The sequence below is a fragment of the Anser brachyrhynchus genome, assembly GCF_964034855.1.
Source record: "Anser brachyrhynchus genome assembly, chromosome: 19".
Classification (NCBI taxonomy): Eukaryota; Metazoa; Chordata; class Aves; order Anseriformes; family Anatidae; genus Anser; species Anser brachyrhynchus.
The window spans coordinates 2,780,591-2,798,362 of record NC_137712.1 but is presented as its reverse complement, the minus strand read 5'-3'; the positions used below and the strand labels follow the sequence as shown (position 1 = coordinate 2,798,362).

The 17,772-nt window shown below is 38.0% G+C and overlaps 1 protein-coding gene across 2 annotated transcripts in view; it reads left to right on the top strand.

The window, feature by feature from the left end:
- Nucleotides 1–17,223, top strand: part of CNTRL (centriolin) — a 40,275-nt gene extending 23,052 nt beyond the window's left edge. Inside the window, exons 18-44 of one of the 2 annotated variants that reach the window (XM_080562009.1) lie at nucleotides 466–645; nucleotides 936–1,115; nucleotides 1,673–1,789; nucleotides 2,204–2,348; nucleotides 2,840–2,979; nucleotides 3,626–3,803; nucleotides 4,041–4,351; nucleotides 4,671–4,879; nucleotides 5,125–5,317; nucleotides 5,629–5,759; nucleotides 5,888–6,028; nucleotides 6,151–6,277; nucleotides 6,744–6,908; nucleotides 7,690–7,849; nucleotides 8,570–8,685; nucleotides 9,557–9,774; nucleotides 10,229–10,386; nucleotides 10,631–10,704; nucleotides 11,436–11,624; nucleotides 12,553–12,778; nucleotides 13,030–13,235; nucleotides 13,538–13,678; nucleotides 14,813–15,085; nucleotides 15,195–15,257; nucleotides 15,846–16,052; nucleotides 16,363–16,470; nucleotides 16,896–17,223. In XM_080562009.1, the coding sequence (XP_080418135.1) occupies nucleotides 466–645; nucleotides 936–1,115; nucleotides 1,673–1,789; nucleotides 2,204–2,348; nucleotides 2,840–2,979; nucleotides 3,626–3,803; nucleotides 4,041–4,351; nucleotides 4,671–4,879; nucleotides 5,125–5,317; nucleotides 5,629–5,759; nucleotides 5,888–6,028; nucleotides 6,151–6,277; nucleotides 6,744–6,908; nucleotides 7,690–7,849; nucleotides 8,570–8,685; nucleotides 9,557–9,774; nucleotides 10,229–10,386; nucleotides 10,631–10,704; nucleotides 11,436–11,624; nucleotides 12,553–12,778; nucleotides 13,030–13,235; nucleotides 13,538–13,678; nucleotides 14,813–15,085; nucleotides 15,195–15,257; nucleotides 15,846–16,052; nucleotides 16,363–16,446 (4,332 nt within the window). In that variant the 3' untranslated portion in view covers nucleotides 16,447–16,470; nucleotides 16,896–17,223. Of the gene's footprint in view, nucleotides 1–465; nucleotides 646–935; nucleotides 1,116–1,672; nucleotides 1,790–2,203; nucleotides 2,349–2,839; nucleotides 2,980–3,625; nucleotides 3,804–4,040; nucleotides 4,352–4,670; nucleotides 4,880–5,124; nucleotides 5,318–5,628; nucleotides 5,760–5,887; nucleotides 6,029–6,150; nucleotides 6,278–6,743; nucleotides 6,909–7,689; nucleotides 7,850–8,569; nucleotides 8,686–9,556; nucleotides 9,777–10,228; nucleotides 10,387–10,630; nucleotides 10,705–11,435; nucleotides 11,625–12,552; nucleotides 12,779–13,029; nucleotides 13,236–13,537; nucleotides 13,679–14,812; nucleotides 15,086–15,194; nucleotides 15,258–15,845; nucleotides 16,053–16,362; nucleotides 16,471–16,895 lie in introns of both variants that reach the window. The other variant, XM_080562010.1, reaches the window with a different exon arrangement.
- The last annotated feature ends 549 nt before the right edge of the window (nucleotides 17,224–17,772 follow it).

Genomic DNA, 17,772 nt, shown 5'->3' with positions numbered 1-17,772 from the left:
CATTCTTTTCATAAGAACCCTGTGAAGACAGCGATAAAACTGAAGGTATTTTTAAGGCACCAAAAAAAAAAACACCAATAAAAAAGTATGCTTATACTTTAGACTGCTTTAGATCAGGTATTTGATAGATATGACATATGCTCCTTTGCAATTTTTTGTTAGTTTCTGTTTTATAAAGCTTGAAAAAGTCTTGCTTGGAAGAGTAGGATTTGACATGCATTTAAACTTCCACAAGCAATCTCTAATTTGACCTGTAGGATGATGAGGAGAGACCTGCTTTTTGGTGTTCATGTAACAATGGAGTCATTAACAGGTTCATGAGTTTTGTCTCATTTTTTGGTGAGTTAGAATTTGGACTGAATGCTATGTCTCTCAAGCTACAGAGAGTTTAATTACAGGGAGAAAAATATAGCCAGTAACCTTCTCAAAAGTTATTCTGCTTATTCTAATGTATTTCCCTTACAGGTTAAATCTGAAAACAAGCAGAATAAGAACAAGGTCCGTCAGTTAGAGAATGAAATTCGACATCTACTTGAAAAAATAAAGAGCATGGAAGAAATTCAGGGCCTTGCTGATCAACAGCTCCAAGAGGCAGATGAAGAAAAAGAGACTATTCTTGCTCAGCTGGAAGATTTAGAGAAAAGGGTAAGAATGAGTATGGACACGTCCATGCACAGTGTTTGATGTCCCAGGAAAAGAAAATTAAAAAAACTTCTGAATTATTTTGCATTTTAAGACATAGATCGAATGCAGGAAGAAACATAGCAATTAAATATAACCTGTCTTTTCCTTAAATTTTATTGGTAACCCTTATTTTTGTATTTTTCTGATACTTCTCTACATACAATACAAAATAGGATGTGTAGGGAAGTCTTTCTTCCATGCTGCTTTCTATTTGAAAATTATCATAAATCCTATTGTTTTCCTGGTTTCAGAAAAAACTAGAAGATGCCAGGGCACAAATGCAATTTGCCAGTCTAGATAAAGAACTGAAGGAATTAAAGAGAGCAATCATCACTTCAGATAAACTGGCAGCTGCTGAACTATCCATTGCCAAAAATCAGCTGAAGGCTCTTCATGGGACTGTTCTGAGAATTAATCAGGAACGAGCTGAGGTAAATCAACATTGATAATTAATTGCTAGTTATAATTAAGCAGTGCTTTCTAATGTCATAATAATGGTAGCAGTTCTGGTGTTGCTTTTAAATTCAAGTTCAAATCTTTATTTTGAATTGGCCTGCCACATGGAAGCTGTTGCTTTGGACAGTCTCATCTTGAAATATAATAAATGAATGTCTGAGCAAACTTGGGTTTGGACGGGCTATGTTGCTGCATGGTGGAATGTGAGGGAGAGGCAAGTTTGATCTTCTAGCAATTGAAAATCAAACGATAAATAATACATTGTTACATAAGACAAATAGAAGAAAATATGGAATTTAGTTCTTATAAGTCAGGCTTTTAAAACTGGGAATTATTTTTGGCTACATACTAACATCTACTTTGTAGAAATGCTAAAGTTAAAGGAGAAAATATTTTACGTAAACTTAAGTGTCCATCTGGAACAGACAAGTGATGATGTTTCTCATTAGTCTGCATTTCACAAATTTTCATATGTCTGCAAATTTGTGAAGTATTCTTTCAAACTAAAGCTAAAATAAAATTTCAATTTTAGGAATTTGAGGAAGCTGAAGAGTTCTGTGTTGAAGCAGCTCGTGCAGCTCGGGATCTTGCCCGAGCAGAAGCAGAAATAGAATTGTTACAACAACTTCTAAAACAGAAGGAAGAACAAGTAAGTTGGAGCAATGTTTCCTCTATATTATATGAGGAGGGTAAAAGAGTGGTTCAGCAACTTTCTGAAACTGCTATATTCAGTTGTCTGCCATAGTCTTTTTCTTCAAGTTTCTTCAAGTCACAGTGTTCTTCCCTCACTTTACACTTGCAAAGAACAAAGTGAAAACCTTACTGACTAGGTTATCTGACTTAGCGAACAGGTGACAGGTTTACTTAACATACACAGTCACATAAAGATATTTAAGCCTCAATCATAAGAGAGGATGGGAAGAACAATTTTGTTGTATCAAAGTAGTATGTGCATTGTGCCAAATGGCCACTTCTTTAGGAAAACGTAAGCCTGTTTGAAAGCTTTAGTGTAGTCTACTTTAAACTGAAGTGCTTTGCTTTGATTTTAACTCATTTAAAATAGTTACAGCATGAAATGGAGAAAGCTGGTGAGAAGAATGTTGCATCAAGCTCTCAAAAGTTTGAAACAGATCAACTAAATGACACTCTGGAACAACAGAAAGCAGAAATTGACCATTTAAGATGGTTGTTGGATAACAGTGGGACAGGTAATATCTCTTATCTCCATTTCTTGCAGTTAAGCGTGAATGCAGAAGAACTCATTTTCTTCTCCGTATTTCTTACTGTTTGTGGGAAGCTGTTCAGAGCTCTGTAATTTTATTGTAGAAGAAACTGTTCAGGATACCTTTCTGTACAGTTCTTACACCGTTACATATATTCAGTCCCTAAATAACTCTGCTTCAGTGGATTCTCTGTATCTATGTATATGAAGAAAACAGCAAGACCTAACATTTCCAACGTACAGTATTTCTACAGTGCATTTGAAATGCACAAAGTACAGCTATGTAAAGTGTACAGGTCTTTGCTTCTTTGAATATATAGAACAGAAGAAATGGATGGCTAAGGATCAGCCACAGTCCTAGCACTTCTCGGTTTCTAGCTTTTCCAGTTTACCTCTGGTAAATTTAGTTAAATTCTGAATGTTTCTGGCTTTATTATTAGCCTTACATGCTTTTAAAACCATGTGATTAATTTACAGGTAACAAGGATGAAATTGACAATTTACAAGATGAAATTGCAGCACTCAGAAATGTGCTTTCATACCAGAACGATTACATCACCAGTATAGTAGATCCACTGAAAAGAAGGGGATATTGGTATTACATGCCATCATCACAGGTCAGAAAATCAAATCCTACTATGTGGAGAGCAATATGATATGGGGAAAGTCCACTATAATCTTGCTAGGTCTGGGGAGAACTTAAGAAAAACATTGACTGGCACGGAAGAAAAATACAGAAACAACACGTAAACAAACAGGTCTGCCGACAAAGTCTTTGCAGAGCTATTTAGTGATAGAAATCTGAACACGTGACTTGGAGGCCACCTTTCAAAATGCAGTACTGTAAATTCATTTACGTAAGAGTTTAAAAGGGACGCTGTACATACATCTGTTGGTTTCCAGCAAAGCTGTAGATACACAAATCTGGATTTTTATTTATTAATTTTTTCCTTTGGTCACTTTCTACTGTCATATTGGTAATAGGTTGAAGACAGCCCTGCATACTGACAGTTCTCAGACTTTTTTCCCCCATAGCACAGGACAATTTTTATAAAAACATTACTATGTATATCACTTGCTTGATAATATGAGAAAATATATTTGAGCTCTTTAAAGCAGCAAAATGTTTGGAAATACAGAAAGACAGTTATGTATAGCATGTTCTTGAAAAAAACAATGTTTTAGAATGCCTACAGCTAATTAATTATTTTACCTTTATTATGTAGAGTGGGGTACCTCATTAACACATCTTTTTTTCTTTAGGCCTCGACTCCTGCTTCCCACAGCACAAAAGATTCTGGAGTGGGTTTACTGTGTCCTGGCACATCCCCGCCTATGAGAGGGCATGGTCAAATCAGAAAGGAAGACTTACCCAATCCAAGAGGATGTTGGGTGTATTCACCAGTCAGAACTAGGTTGTACAAAATGAATCCTGATAAAGGTAAGTCAGTCTCATGGTCTCAAAATGTTCAGGAGCATACCAAGCATGGATTTGCTTAGAGTTCATAATGAATGTTTTTGATATGCATGAGTGAATTACAAATGTTTTACTGCTGAACTCATTATTTAGTTCAAGCAGTGTTTATTATTTTTGTATATATACTGTGTATTACTTTGAAGTGTGCATTTGAAAGATGTTTCATTTAAAAAGTGATTAACTTTTTTTTTGTACATAAAGCTAGAAAAACAAAAGAAGATGATAAAGGAAATGAGGAAGCTCATGTTCATGAAGACCCAGCCTTTGTACAGCCACCTGGTACAGTTATTTACACAGCCCTTCCAAATGGTGCCCCTGTACCTCAAGGAACCGTGGTGTATGGCCCTCCTCCTGCAGCTGCAAATGGAGGCTCAATTGCTCCTGGATCTGTTATCTATGGCCCTCCTCCTGTGGGGGCCCAGGTTGTTTATGGCCCTCTTCCTCCGAACTTTACTCTACCACTCATTCCTGTTGGAGTACTTCACTGCAATGTGCCTGAACATCATGATTTGGTAAGATACAGAGCTGTAGGCTGCAGGTTTAGCTGTAGGCAATTGACTTATGAATAGATTAGGAGCATCTTTTACTATATGCTTTCTTAAATGAGGGAAAACAATAATACCTGACTTCTACAAATTTAAAAGTTCATTTTTAAAAAATCTTTTCTAGCAAGATCCTGGATCTGAGAGAGCTTGCTAATAAGAATGCTCTGTCTTCTGTATATAGTCTGGTGTCTGTTATCTGTAGGTGCTCCTGTGTCTCAAAGCCCTGCTTTGGAGGGCTGAAATAGGAAAATTAAGACTTATTTTCCTGTTTTTCTGTTCTGTGTAGGAGAATGAAATCTCAAGGTTAGAAGATACTGTGCATCATTTAAAGTCTTGGAAATCCAGAGATAAACGGTCAGGGACAGCTGAACATAAATGCAAGAATGAGGTGGAAAAATTACATCAAAACATAGATGATCTTCTGCATGAAAGAGAAGAGCTGGAATGTGAAGTAGCAGAGCTGCGAAGAGCAGCTCAAAAATATAACAAACGCAAGTAAGAATATTGCACTAGAACATGTAGAAAGTCAGCATGTGGAAATACCTAAAACTTTTAGTCAATTTTGACACCTTTACAGTTAATGTGCTTGTATAGTACATAAAATGGAGTAACTACAAGAGGCTTCTAGGCCTCTACAGTTAATGTGCTTGTATAGTACATAAAATGGAGTAACTACAAGAGGCTTCTGGGCCTCTAACATTTCATATTTTAATGCAATGTTTTTCTTCCTGGTGTTTTAGGGACTTCACTGAAGGGTATACTGAAAACCTAATGGCAGAGTTACAGCTAGAAAAATCTCTTAAGCGTCAGGAAGATATTGCAGAGGAAATTGAATGTATAGAGAGGACACTTCTAAAACGACGAGCAGAGCTTAGAGAGGCAGATAGGCTACTTTCGGAAGCTGAAGTGGAACTTGAGAGCACACGGGGAAAGGTATGTAAAGCTGTAACTAAGTGCAGAAGGATTTTTGTGTTAAGATTGTTTTAGGTGGAGAATGTCTGCTTTTTGTCTAAGCCATTTATGTTTACTTGTGTAACCTGCAGCCTTTTAAAAATGCTTCTATTTTAAAATAAGCCCTGGGATAATGTGTGCTAAAAGAAAAATGTTTTGGTCCTTGCCAAAGAGGAGGATGCTTTCTTCTATTTTTTTTTTCTGGGGCAAGAGGAGACAGCTAACCTGCAGATTATAGGTGTGCAAAGGGTAAGATGGAATTGTGTTGTCTCAATCTTCAATTTTTGCTTTAGACTAAAGACACTATTCAAAAGTACAATCATGCCAAACAGCACTTGTCCCGTACTGAAACTGAGGCAGAGGAGCTGGAGCGAAGGGCTCAGGAAATGGCCATTAAACTTGTGAAAGCAGATCAGCAATTAAGGTACGCTGTTCTTGTGAATTTCTATTAAACGTGGAGAAGAACAAGATTCTTTCAAATATCAAGATAATGCTTTTGGAGAGGGAGAGCTGTTAAAATATTAATATGAAATGGCATAAATGCTTCTTTAGATTATTACAGGCAGATACAAGGGATTTAGAACAGCATAAGATGGAACAAGAAGGTATTTTGAAGGAAATCAACAAAATGGTGTCTGCAAGAGACTCTGAGTTCCAGTCCTTAAACCAGAAGATAAAAATGCTGACTGAAAGGTGAATTTATCTTAAATTTACCTTAAATAATATTAGATATGCTAATCATGACCTTTTCTGGTAAGTTACTGCCTAATTATATTCTTGTTTGTTCTGAACCATGCTTTTATTCTCACTGTCAGTCTTCAGAAGCTTCAAGGAGATGTTCAAGTTGCAGAAGGCAATGAAGAACATCACCTCCAGATCCTCAGAGAAGCAGAAAACATTCTTCAGTGCAAGAAAACTGAACTGGAAAGACTGAAAGATCAGGTAACGCGTATCTGGTTAACTGTGGACTATCAATTTTACTGTTTTTAATGTAACTGGGGAATCTTATGTTCCAAACTACCTCGTCTGAAGAATTTAATTCATAATTTTATGTTAATGTTGGTAATTTGAATTTTTCTTGACTTGTGATAAGTATGACCCCAGTCTTGCTGGTGTTTCTGCATAGTAAATATTATTGCAGAGTTCTCTATGTTCTTATTATGCTTCAGAACACGAAGCGTAACAACCTCTGAGATACAGGACTGTGCTTGTCCAGATCAGAACTTAGTCTCTAGCATTGGCCTTGTAACACGGGTCTAGCTCACTGCGCTGATGGAATCCTTATGTGCTATGGAATTCAAATAAATCTGTCTGGGAACAGTGCATTGCATTTATTTTTGTATATTTGTGTAGCTTCAGAAGCCTTCAGATGCTTGTTCTGTTAAATTTCTGAATTTCTACATTATAGGTTACTGCTCAGCAACAAGAGTTGTTGTTTCTGGAGCAACAGTTAAGTCAACGAAAAGAGCAGCTCCATGCCCTTCAAGACTGTATTTGTCAAAAGAAAGGTGACCTCAAAGAAGCTCTTCGAGATGGGGAGACTGAAGCAAATGAAAAACAACGCCAAATAAGAGTAACTCTGATTTTTCAATTTATTATATCTTTGAAGAACAGCAAAAGAATAAAGTATCAAAAACATTACAGAACTTCCACAAAACTAGCTCTGCTTTCTATATCCTCCCCAAGACCACTGAAAAATAGGACAAGCAAGTTTACAGTTTTGTGTGCTTAAGACCAGGTGCACAGATGAGAAATAGAACTCTTCTAATTTTGTTAATACTTACAGATTGGTCCCTTGAGAATGAAACTATATTGAATAGAAGTCTCTGAATGACTTACTGTTGCTGAGGCAATCAGCTAAAGCAAATCAATCTGATTAGCGTGCATAAAATTTAACAAAGCTGGCATAAGTCAGCTGTCTGTCTCCTTCCTTCCCGTTTGCTTGCTCAGAGAGGCATCTATACTTTCTTGTGGAAGAAAGACTTTACTAGATTTGTACTCTCAGCACTGAAATAAAAACAGGATCAAAATTATTTTTGGGGGGGTGGGGGTGGTAGTTGAGAGGATGTTTTGTCTGGCTTCCTGTTTTAAGGCATACCTACTGTTCACTTGAATTATGCTGTTACGGTGAGATTTCTAGCTCAAAATCTTCACAAGACTAATGCTTTAAATTGTCAACTATAACTGTAGTTATATTAATTGTTAACTGTAACTATAAATTCTGCAATTAAACTGTCCAGTTTATAGTTGACAGACTTTTAAAATATATTTTTAAATATTTACAATTTATTTAAAGAAAAAAAAATCAAATGGCAAATATTGACAGTCATTTTAACACTGATACATTTCCACAGGAAATAAAGCTGCTTCTGAAGGAGCTTACTGTTGAGAGGAAAGAACTGGATGTCCAAATAAATGAGAAAAGAACACAGCTTTCATTCATAAAGAAGGATATTGGAGAAGAGGAAGAAAACCTTCAAGGAATACTTGGGCAAATTGCTAAACATAAGATAGGTAGGTATTAATCTGTGCAATTTAAATAGAAATACACTCTAAGCTGCTAGTCGTACATCTGTGTAGTCATCTTTTCTTCACTCTTTTTAAATATTGTCCTAGAGAGAAAGAGTTCTGTGTAACTGGTGTAGTTGGAGACTCAGACTCTCCAGTACGCAGTACAGAGCTGACCATTTCTTTGTGTTTGAGTTGAGGCTGTGCTTAGTGCTGCTTTGGTTTTGGGACTGGAGTTCTTCATCCCAGTGGGAAATGTAAACAAATCTACCATCAGGACCAACTGGTTAAGTTTGCGTTCTGGTGTTACATGTTTGGGAGATACCAGCCACTTGTGACACGCTGACAGAAGAATTAAACATCGGTGCAAAGGGAAATGGACGATTGCCCTTCCAGGCAGTTACATCCTGTCAGATTATGGGAAATATAATCAGCGTTAGCTTGCAAAATTTGTACTTTCTGAAAAAAAAATTTGTCTGTCAGGTACTTGTCCCAGAATAACGCCCTAGAAAACAGGAAAAACAGGAGACCTAGGGACCTGCAACATTCCAGTGGAACAGCATCAGATAGAACACTTGCTGTGTCTGCCACAGCAAATGAAAATGTAGTTTTTACAGGGATGATATCAGCATTGTCCTTTTTTCTTTTTTTTCTTAATGTCTTTTTAAAGAATAGAATTAATTTCATGTGCATGCTAATAACCTTTGATTTTTTTCATCTTATTAGAACTGAAACATGTTCTGGAAATGCTGGAGATTGAAAACAATGAACTTCAAGGTTTGAAACTACAACACGACCAAAAGATCAACGAACTAGAAAAGACTCAAGTTGCAGTTCTAGAAGTGAGTATTTCTTTTATAGCTAGTACAGCAACTGGAAGAAGAGACCTGCATGTTCTGTGGTTCTATTAAGGTCTGGGTGACAGAGTCCCTGTGCTCTTAAATCTGAGTCACTAGTTTGATTTCAGCTTATCATAGAAAAGCTTGCTTGAGCACTTTAAAATTATGGGAATTTTTTGGTGCATATACGGGAAGGAGGGTGAAAAAGAGGCTCTTCTGTTATCTGCAGAATAATGAATACAGTTTTCTTAGCATTAGCTTCCATATTCTTTTATCCAAATTCTATCTGTGCCCTCACTTACAAAGTTGGTATGGAAGACAGCGTACTAACTCAGCTGGATGATGCTTTCTATAGCTGTAAAGGTATTTCAGCTCAGCTAGTCTCTTCCTATTTTGATGAACGCGGACAGGCATTCAACTTTGCCACGAGCACGCAGGAAGATCAGTGGCATCAATTTGGCAGCCTTGTAATAGCTACGGGACTGTTAGGTCAGAGCCCAGGATAACACTTCTTTACTTAGATGTGTCAATGTAGCTCTTTAAGTGGTCATTCTCTCAAAATCCCCGTGATGAAGGGATTTGCTACTCATCTTAGGGCTGGGAGAAAACTATAGTGATTAAGCTATGAAGGAATGAATACTTGCACCCTCATCTTCCAGTTGTTATCCTAATATTCATGCTAAAGTTTATCATAAATGCACTCAAATGAATCTGGCACTTTAAACAGTTCCTCCCTCTTTTAATGCAGTAGTTACAGAGTACTGTATCTGCCTGCACATGATCTGTGAATGAAAGGTTTTTAAACTGCTGCAGATAAAGATGTTAACTTGTTCTTTTTCACCATATGTGTTGTTCACAATATTTTCTTTCTTAGGAGAAGTTGAAATTGGAGAATATTCAGAGATTATTTCAGTGTCAGCAAGGGGAAGTAGATTGGCAGGAACAACTACTTGAGAAAGACCGTCAGGAAAATGAACATCTGGTTTCTCAAATGCGCACTCTGCAAAGTAATATCGAGTCTTTGAATAAAGAAAAGCAAAAGCTTGAAGAAGACTGTCAGAGTTTGGAAAAGAAGTTGTCACAAACCAGAAGGTGTGAGGGGGGGATATGCATTCTGCGAAGATCAGAAGTGATGGGAAGTGTCTTGAATATCAATTTATCCTGGTTAAAAACATTACTGGAAGTCTGAGGTGCCCTACACAATATGGGAATCTATCTATTCTATAGAATACTGTAGAATATGTCATTTCTTACGCCCTGCGGAGGCTTTATTTTAAGTATGTATGTCTGTAGAATGTCTATAGCAGACTTACAGAAGGTATGCAGCAATTGAAGCTGCTGAATGCAGCAGCATTTGTTACATCCTGGCAATGCAATGAGAACGTTATGAAAAGCAAGATGTTAAGTCTTAAAATGAGACTTCTCTTGTTCTCATGACTACTAAGTAACATGTCCTTGAGCTGAAAAAACTACTGAAATGCAACTGCTTTTAGAGTCCTCACCATGTACTTCCAACAAACCGAGAACATACATTCACATTTTACAGAGACTTAATAGCTACTGAAGATAGCAGCAGAACTGCATTGTCCAACGTAGAAAAAATGGAATTGGATGTTAAAAGCCTGCAGCAGGAGATAGATCTACTGAACAAACAAAAAAAGTCACTGAATGGAGATATTACTGTTGTACAAAAAGATCTTCAAGGTAAAGATCAAATTTTCTTTTTAAGCTGTAATGTAGTTTAAAAGAATGGCATTAAAAGGCACAGTGTGTGTAACTGTACTGTATGATAAATGGTCTGTTATGCTCAAGTATCTACAGGCAGAAGGTATTTAATGTGTCAGAAAGATGGAAACTTTTTTATTCATTTACAAGAAGAGAAATTTTATCTGTCTAGTTACTTTGTGGATTGCTGATTGAAAATGTCTTTCTTCAAATGTTTTTCTAGAAAAAAAGGAAGAACTAGAAATGCTGAAAGGAGAACTCAGTGACTCCAGGCAACGTCTTCATCTGGTGGAACAGGTTAGTTTTTGTCAAATTTATGCTTTTTCTTATGTAGTGACTAGATTGCACAGAAACAAGGGACCTTTTTTTTTATCACCGTTGATAGTCCATTGCCTGTCTCTTCCTGTAAGCACATTATCTTGAAATCAGACACTTTGCATAGCTGATAAACACTGTCTAGTTTCTTTGGTCTTGCTGAGTTTGGAGTGATTTGGACTATGACAGGTACCTAACCAGGTGATTCCTATTTTGTTTTCCATTTTTGAATATGAATGGAAGTGGCAACTGTGGTGAGGCTCCCTGTCAGGCTGTTACTCCCAAATGTACCTAACGGGAGTGTGTGGGTGGGGTGGGTTTGTGCGGTGGGGTGGTGGCAGTTTGGTGGGTTTTGTTGTTGTTGTTTACATTGATCTTTCTTGAAAACAGTTCAGGTATAGAGGCAAAATCAACCTGTTTTACCGTTTGTTTTTGTGTGTTTTGTTGTTGTTTTTGTTTTGTGTTTGTCTTTAGCAAAGACAATTTGTTTTTGTTTTAAAGTGCAGTACAGCCTTTACTCTGGCATCTTTAAACTTAGGCATCCTGTGGTTCCTATTGTATTTATTCACTCAGTGCCTGGTTTAAAAAGAAGGTAGTCTTTCAGTGTGTTTAGGGGTGATCAGTTATTTTCTTTCAAATGCAAGCCTGTTGAGCCAGACACCTGTAACCTTTACCAGCTGGTTATGTCACTTGATTTTCTGTTTATGTTACAGGATTTGAAAAATAATAAAAAGCATCAGGAAGAGCTGCTTAGAGAGCAGGCAACCCTGAAAGAAGATATCCTAGAAAGTTTAAAGAAATGTAACAATTGCCAAGAGAGACGGAAAAGGAGGGAGAACCATTTGCAGAAGCTCCAGAAAGAGATCAAAGAGAAAGAAACAGAACTAGCCAAACAAGAAGCGGTAATGAGCCTGATAACGTGTCTAGCTTTTGCCTGGCCTCTAAAAGTAATGCAGACAGAAAAGCTTTCGGTGCAAGAAACATGAAGTCTCATTTCTAGAGGAATAGCAATGAACACACAGCTTCAACATTCAGTTATGTCTTAGTGAAAGCTACTGTGTCCCAACAAAGGACTGTTCCTTCTTGGCAAGGTCATCGTATACTGGACTGATAACAAAACCAGTAAAATCAGCAATGACCGCTGAGTGCATGAAGGGCTAGTGTAGTGGCAGGCACTGTACAATGTTGTATGTGGGCTGCTCTTGTGTTACTGGTACAGATGAGGGAATGGGCTGGCGCAGATTATTCTCTATACTTTTTGCTTTGTCAGCTGACAAAATATAGCAGCTAGATATAGTTCAATGAATTTCTTCCCATGATTTTTATTTCTCGTGGGAGGTAAGTGAACAGTTTAGTATACCTGAACTGATGAAATGTATTTCAAGTGAAACTAATCAAAACTTAAGTCCAGCTGTATTCTAGAATTCAAAAATTAGCATCAAAAAGTTCATGGTCCTCTATTCCTGAAGTTTACTTTTGATTTTGAGTGGATTAATGTTTGCAGCTAGTTCTTGTTCTACTGTATTTCTGTGCAAAACCATCAGCTGTTTGTGAAAACTAGGGCTTAATCATATATTCCTGTAGTAAAATTAACATATGTTGGCCGAGCAGTTTCAACAAAGTCTTAGCCAGAAGAAGAACTGAAACTGTCCTGGAAAAAAAAAAAAAAAGGAAAAAAGATGAATTTTGTTTGAATTGAGTACTATACTACATTTCTTCTTTCAGATTTCTGATGTTTTAACTTAGGTCTTCTGGTGATGGTATTTGTTCTTACTGAGTTGCTGCTAGTTAAAGTTTGAATTGATGGGATCTCTTGTTTGTTTTTGCCAGATTCTTCATCAGCTCAAGCAAAATTCAGAGTGTGAAGGAAAAAAACTGGAAGAAAGTACTGCTAAACTGAAAGATCAGAAACTACTCCTGGAAAAGGAACTAACAGATCAACAAAAGAAACTGGAGCAGGCAATAGCAAAAGTAAGGCTGACAGAAGAAAACAACAGGAAGCTGGAAAATGAAGCATCCCAATTCGCAGCACTTGAAGAAACTATCAGAAAATACAGTAAGATCTGTTGTACAAATAAGTCACTTGGTTTTAATTCAGCGCCTGGATTGACTCTTGATCCTTAAATTGATTTGTTGAAAGAACTGAATTTCTAAAGCAAACTGGTTTTCTGTCCCCTCCCACCTTGTGCCAATGTTTTTCCAAACAGTGTTTGGCAGAAAAATGTTTGAAACTATCTTATGCGTATGAAATGTACCAAGGTATTTACACTTCTGCTAATCAGTGTTTATTTTAAATGTTGATTACAGAACATCAGATCTCAGAGAAAGAACTACAGTTACAACAAAAAAATAAAGAAATTCAGTCTCTTCAAAAAGAACTAGAACTCTCCAGGTCTGAGCTAAACCACCTCCAAGGTCAGCTGGCATCAGAGAGGAAAAAAACAGAAAAACAAATCTTGAGTCTGAAAGAAGCAATGAAAATGCAGAGGACACAGCTTGAAAGAGAACTGCGAGTAAGCCCTGATTGGATGGGGGTAATATTGGAAGTTTTTGGTGATTTTTTTGGCAAAATGATAAAAAAGCCCCTTTTATTGCAGGAAGAACAAAAGTCATGCATTATAACTTCATGACTAGACAGAACTTGAGGCAAACAAATTCTGGTATTTCTAGACTGTGCTGCAGAATACCTCTCTAGTCACTTACTTTATGCTGTTTTTACCTTTTAACTTGAAGAGATTGTCATGTGTGGGTTCTTTTTATCCATTTTTCTGAAGTGAGTGCTCACATTAAAGACAATCTTTGTGCATTTTCCTAGGAACAAAAGCATGAAAATAATTGTTTGCAGAGCGATATAGCAACTGCTGAACAAGTAGCGCACCATAACCGGGAACGAGCCAAGCGTCTTGTTAAAGAGCTTGGCCAGATCCAGCAGGACTATATGGATCTCCAGAACCAGGTATAACTGTGTAGACAAATCTAGGCAGGTCGGAGGGAAAGCTGTCTCTTCTAGACAGGGTTATATTGTATTCGTTTTGAATCTCCTCCTATGAAGCAGACTGACAGTACTTAAAATTGCTATGCAATTATTTATTTATTTATTTTTCTTCAAATCTGGAAGGTTACGCTTTGCTAACACTGAGTAGGACAGCTCAGTAATCCTGGTTTAAAAACAAACGGACCAACTCCAGCCAGTCAGTCGGGTGCTGAGTTTTCAGTCTAAGGCTGCCAAGCTCTAAAGCAGTTCTTCAGATCTTGGGGGTCAAGGCGGAGTGGCACAACTGCATGGTTACCTTCCCGTCACACGGTAGAGAATTACAGGCCCTGATTAGGCTACTTCAAATGGGTCGGTCCCTCTCGCCCAGTGAAGTGGTGCCTGAAATAGAGACCGTGTCTTTTAGGGATGAGCTGAGGATGGTGGTGGGGAGTCCTAGCTATTCCTTAGAATAATTAAATCTGGATGTTACAAAGATACATGGTAACTGTACTGTTTCATTTGCTGTCAGCTTAATTTATGTAATGTCTCAATCAAGAACTAGGACCGTGGCTCCTGTTTGCATTAAGGTTTGGTCATAGGACGCTGGCATAACTGGAGGCATAACGTATGTAGATCACTAGATGTTATCAAAGTTCAAAGCTACTCACTGGAGACTTAACTTGGTAGTGCCAGCCTGGACCAGCATTTTCTTCTTCTGTTACTAGCTGTAATTTAAACGGTGATTCCACATTGTCCCACCTTTAGGCTGTTTATAAGTTGTTTGTAAGTCCTTTATAAATCTGGTTCTTCACAGAAGTACATTTTTAGTGACTACAAAGCGTTCGAGGAAGGCTGTGCTAGGTCAGAGTACGAATAGGTTTAAGTTAACTGCTTGTGCCTTGGTAACTTTCCTCTGGTCAGAGCGACTTCATAAGCAATTAAAGTTAATTTCAGAATCAAGGCTGTATCTGCTCAGAGATTTTATGACTTCTGATTTTAATAGTCAAAGCATAAACACTTCAGAGGTAAGACTTGTTCAGTTACACAGGAAATCACTCGGGATTGATGCATTTGTAATGTGACAGCAGCGTAGCAAGACTGTGTTTTATGTCGTAGGTTAAGACTCAAGAAGACCTGGAAGAGAGACAAAGGGAAATACAGAATACAGTAGCAATGCTTAAATTGGAGGTTGAAGATGAAATTAAGATAGGGTTTAAATCTTCAAGCCCATCCTCACCAGAACCATTGGAAGATCTGGGAGCATCTTCTGCCGTAAAAAGTCTGCACTGTGAACCTGGTAACTTAGAGGAGACTCTTCCATTTGCTGCTGCTGACAAAAGACTGTTCTCACTGGAAGAAAAGTTGGATTTTTCTAAAGTCCTCATAATGGTAAAATGCTTTCAGAGAGTAGCCCTCATTCATGTTACAGCTGAGCGTGTCCGTATCGGTACCTCTAGCTGTAGTGCTCAGTTGCTGAATGTGCTTTTGTTTCCAAAAGGATGAACAATGGCGTGGAGAGGCTCTCCGAGAGAAACTGCAGCATCATGAAGATCGGTTGAAGGTGGCGCATCTCTTCCCCATCGCACTAATACGTCCGTTAGGTCCCTTCCAAAAGTAATCTAAACGACAGAGTGGGGGAGATCCTTCTCCAGCTCGTCCTTATCTACTCTGTCCATAATGATGAACTGCAAAATACCTTTGGGTGTCTTTTTTTAGGTGGGAATAGTAAAAGAAGGCCTAGCAACTGTTATATCAAGATGAATAATGTTAAATTAGTTAATTGTAGTTGGATTTTTGAGTATTCCAAAATGTTTCCATCACTTACAATATACTGTGGTATGTTAGCAACATGAAAATCTACAGTTCAGGGACACCTGTGACCATTTTAGGCAGATACAATGGCCAATTTCATTTAGTTGCCCCTTCAAGCAGCTAATGATAAATGCCAGATGAATACAGCTTATTTCTGACTTAAACTTATTTTTAAATAGTTTACCTCTTTATTTGCAAAGCCATTGCCAGCTGCTTGTGATTCATGAGACTCTTAACATTATATCCCTAATGGTTTGACTTTAGGTCATCAGACTACTTAAATATAGTCTTCAAAATTATACTAACTGCGTATAAATAGGACTAATGATTTATTTAGGCTCAGCTCCGGCAGTGCATGTCCAAGCAAGTAGAAGTATTGATCAGAGGAAAACAACAAACGGAAGGCACCCTTCACAGCCTGAAGCGACAGGTTGATGCCCTGGATGACCTGGTCAGCAGCACTTCTTCAGACTCCCTGTTTCTAGCCCAAAGCTCATCAAGTCTAGCATCTCTTCATGATGCTCTGAGTTTAACAAAAACACAGGTAATGCTCTAGTGCATACAAGAATTCTGATTGTTTTGAAATGTTTCTCTCTCTGGTAGTCTGTTACACCTATGGGTTTACCATCTGGAGGCACTGCAGGGGTTTTCTGTAGGTGGGGCTACCACACTACGCTTGGTTGCTTCACCAGTAACTTGTTAGAGAAAGCCTACCTCCTACCTGCTTCAAAGATCACTTTTATACTTACTTGCTTCCTTACCTTTTGTTTTTTAATCCATTTTTTTCTTTAAAAAAAAATCTCCTTACTACTTGAAGACTAATTTATTGCTCAGACTTCTACTGCTTCCTCTAGGGTGCTCTGACAAGACTTCCACACGTCCCTGGCAGGCCAGCAGGCGTTCCAGTGGTGTCTCACACATGGCATTCCTGCTCATGAGAAATTTCTCAGTAAAGTCCAGAGGTAAGAGGGATTGCTTCAGCTTAGTTTGCACTTAGAACTTGTTTGTAAGTGTCTTGAATTTTGGGGCTTATGAGGTGATCAAGGAAGGGGGAGGCACAGTACTGTTCCCAGACCATGTTGTCTTCAGCCACATGAAAGCACTCCTCTCCTGCTTCTAATGATTCCTCTCTAATGATTCAAATAAAAAATAATTCAAGAACTGCCCTACATCAGTGCTCAGAGAGCAGAAAAGCTTTAAGCACACCTACAGCTACTTCTAGGCCCCTGCCATGCAGCAGGAGTTAAGTCTCAGGACATGCAAAGCATCCATGCAACTGTAAATGGGTCCTGTGCTGTACAAGCCAGTACTACGCAACAGCCAGAACTGGTCACACACCACCACCTCCTACTGATGTGCAAACCCACTCCTGTCACTCGTTTTCTAGATCTACAGCTGTGCTCCTTGGGACTGTACCACTGTCTACTGCTTCTGAAGACTTCTACCTCACTATTTTGCAAGCCTTGGTAGGAAAGGCATTTCCCAGCAATAACAGCTCTGTACTGTGAAGTTTTTGTATGACTAAGGGAGCTTTATGTATATATGTGTTTTAAAAAAACTTTAAAGATGGGTTTAAGGGTATCCAAAACATTTATTTAAGTGTAGGTATGTCAGTTTACACTTCAAAGAAAATTTTTAACAAGGACAGCTGTCATTTACATGTTGTCAAATGCATGAATATTGCAAATAAAGCTATTTTTGAGTACTTTCTTAAATTTCAGTGTCTAGTGCTTGCCTTTTCTCCTTTTTCACCTAAATATTTTTTGTTAATATGTATGCTGCAACATCATTAGTTCTGCAGTCTTGGATGAGGATGGCAGAAGCAAGCCCTGAGCCCCTCTCTCCTAGATGCAGACCGCAAGCCTTGTCAAACACCGATATTTAAGTAGTATGTTACTGGCTGCCTTTTGTGACTATTGTTACACTTCTCTGAACAGTGGCATGCATTGCTTTTCTGAAGCACAGTCATATGGTTTTTAATTCTGCACAAACTTGCAAGCAATATGATTTTAACTAAAAAAAATTTTGTAAATGAAGAGATCAAAGCCTTAGTGCAGCAGCAGCAATAAGGCACTATGATACAGGAGACCTTCTACATGAGCAGGCCACATGCACCTCTGTGCAAAGCAGGCCTGTCCCACTCACACAGCCTAAGGAAAAAGTTGTACAAAGGGCTTCCCAAAGCTCCCGCCCTCCTTTTATTTGAGACAGGCTTTGAAGTTGTTCTCAGACTTGCCCTCTCATCTACATTACTGATATGTAAC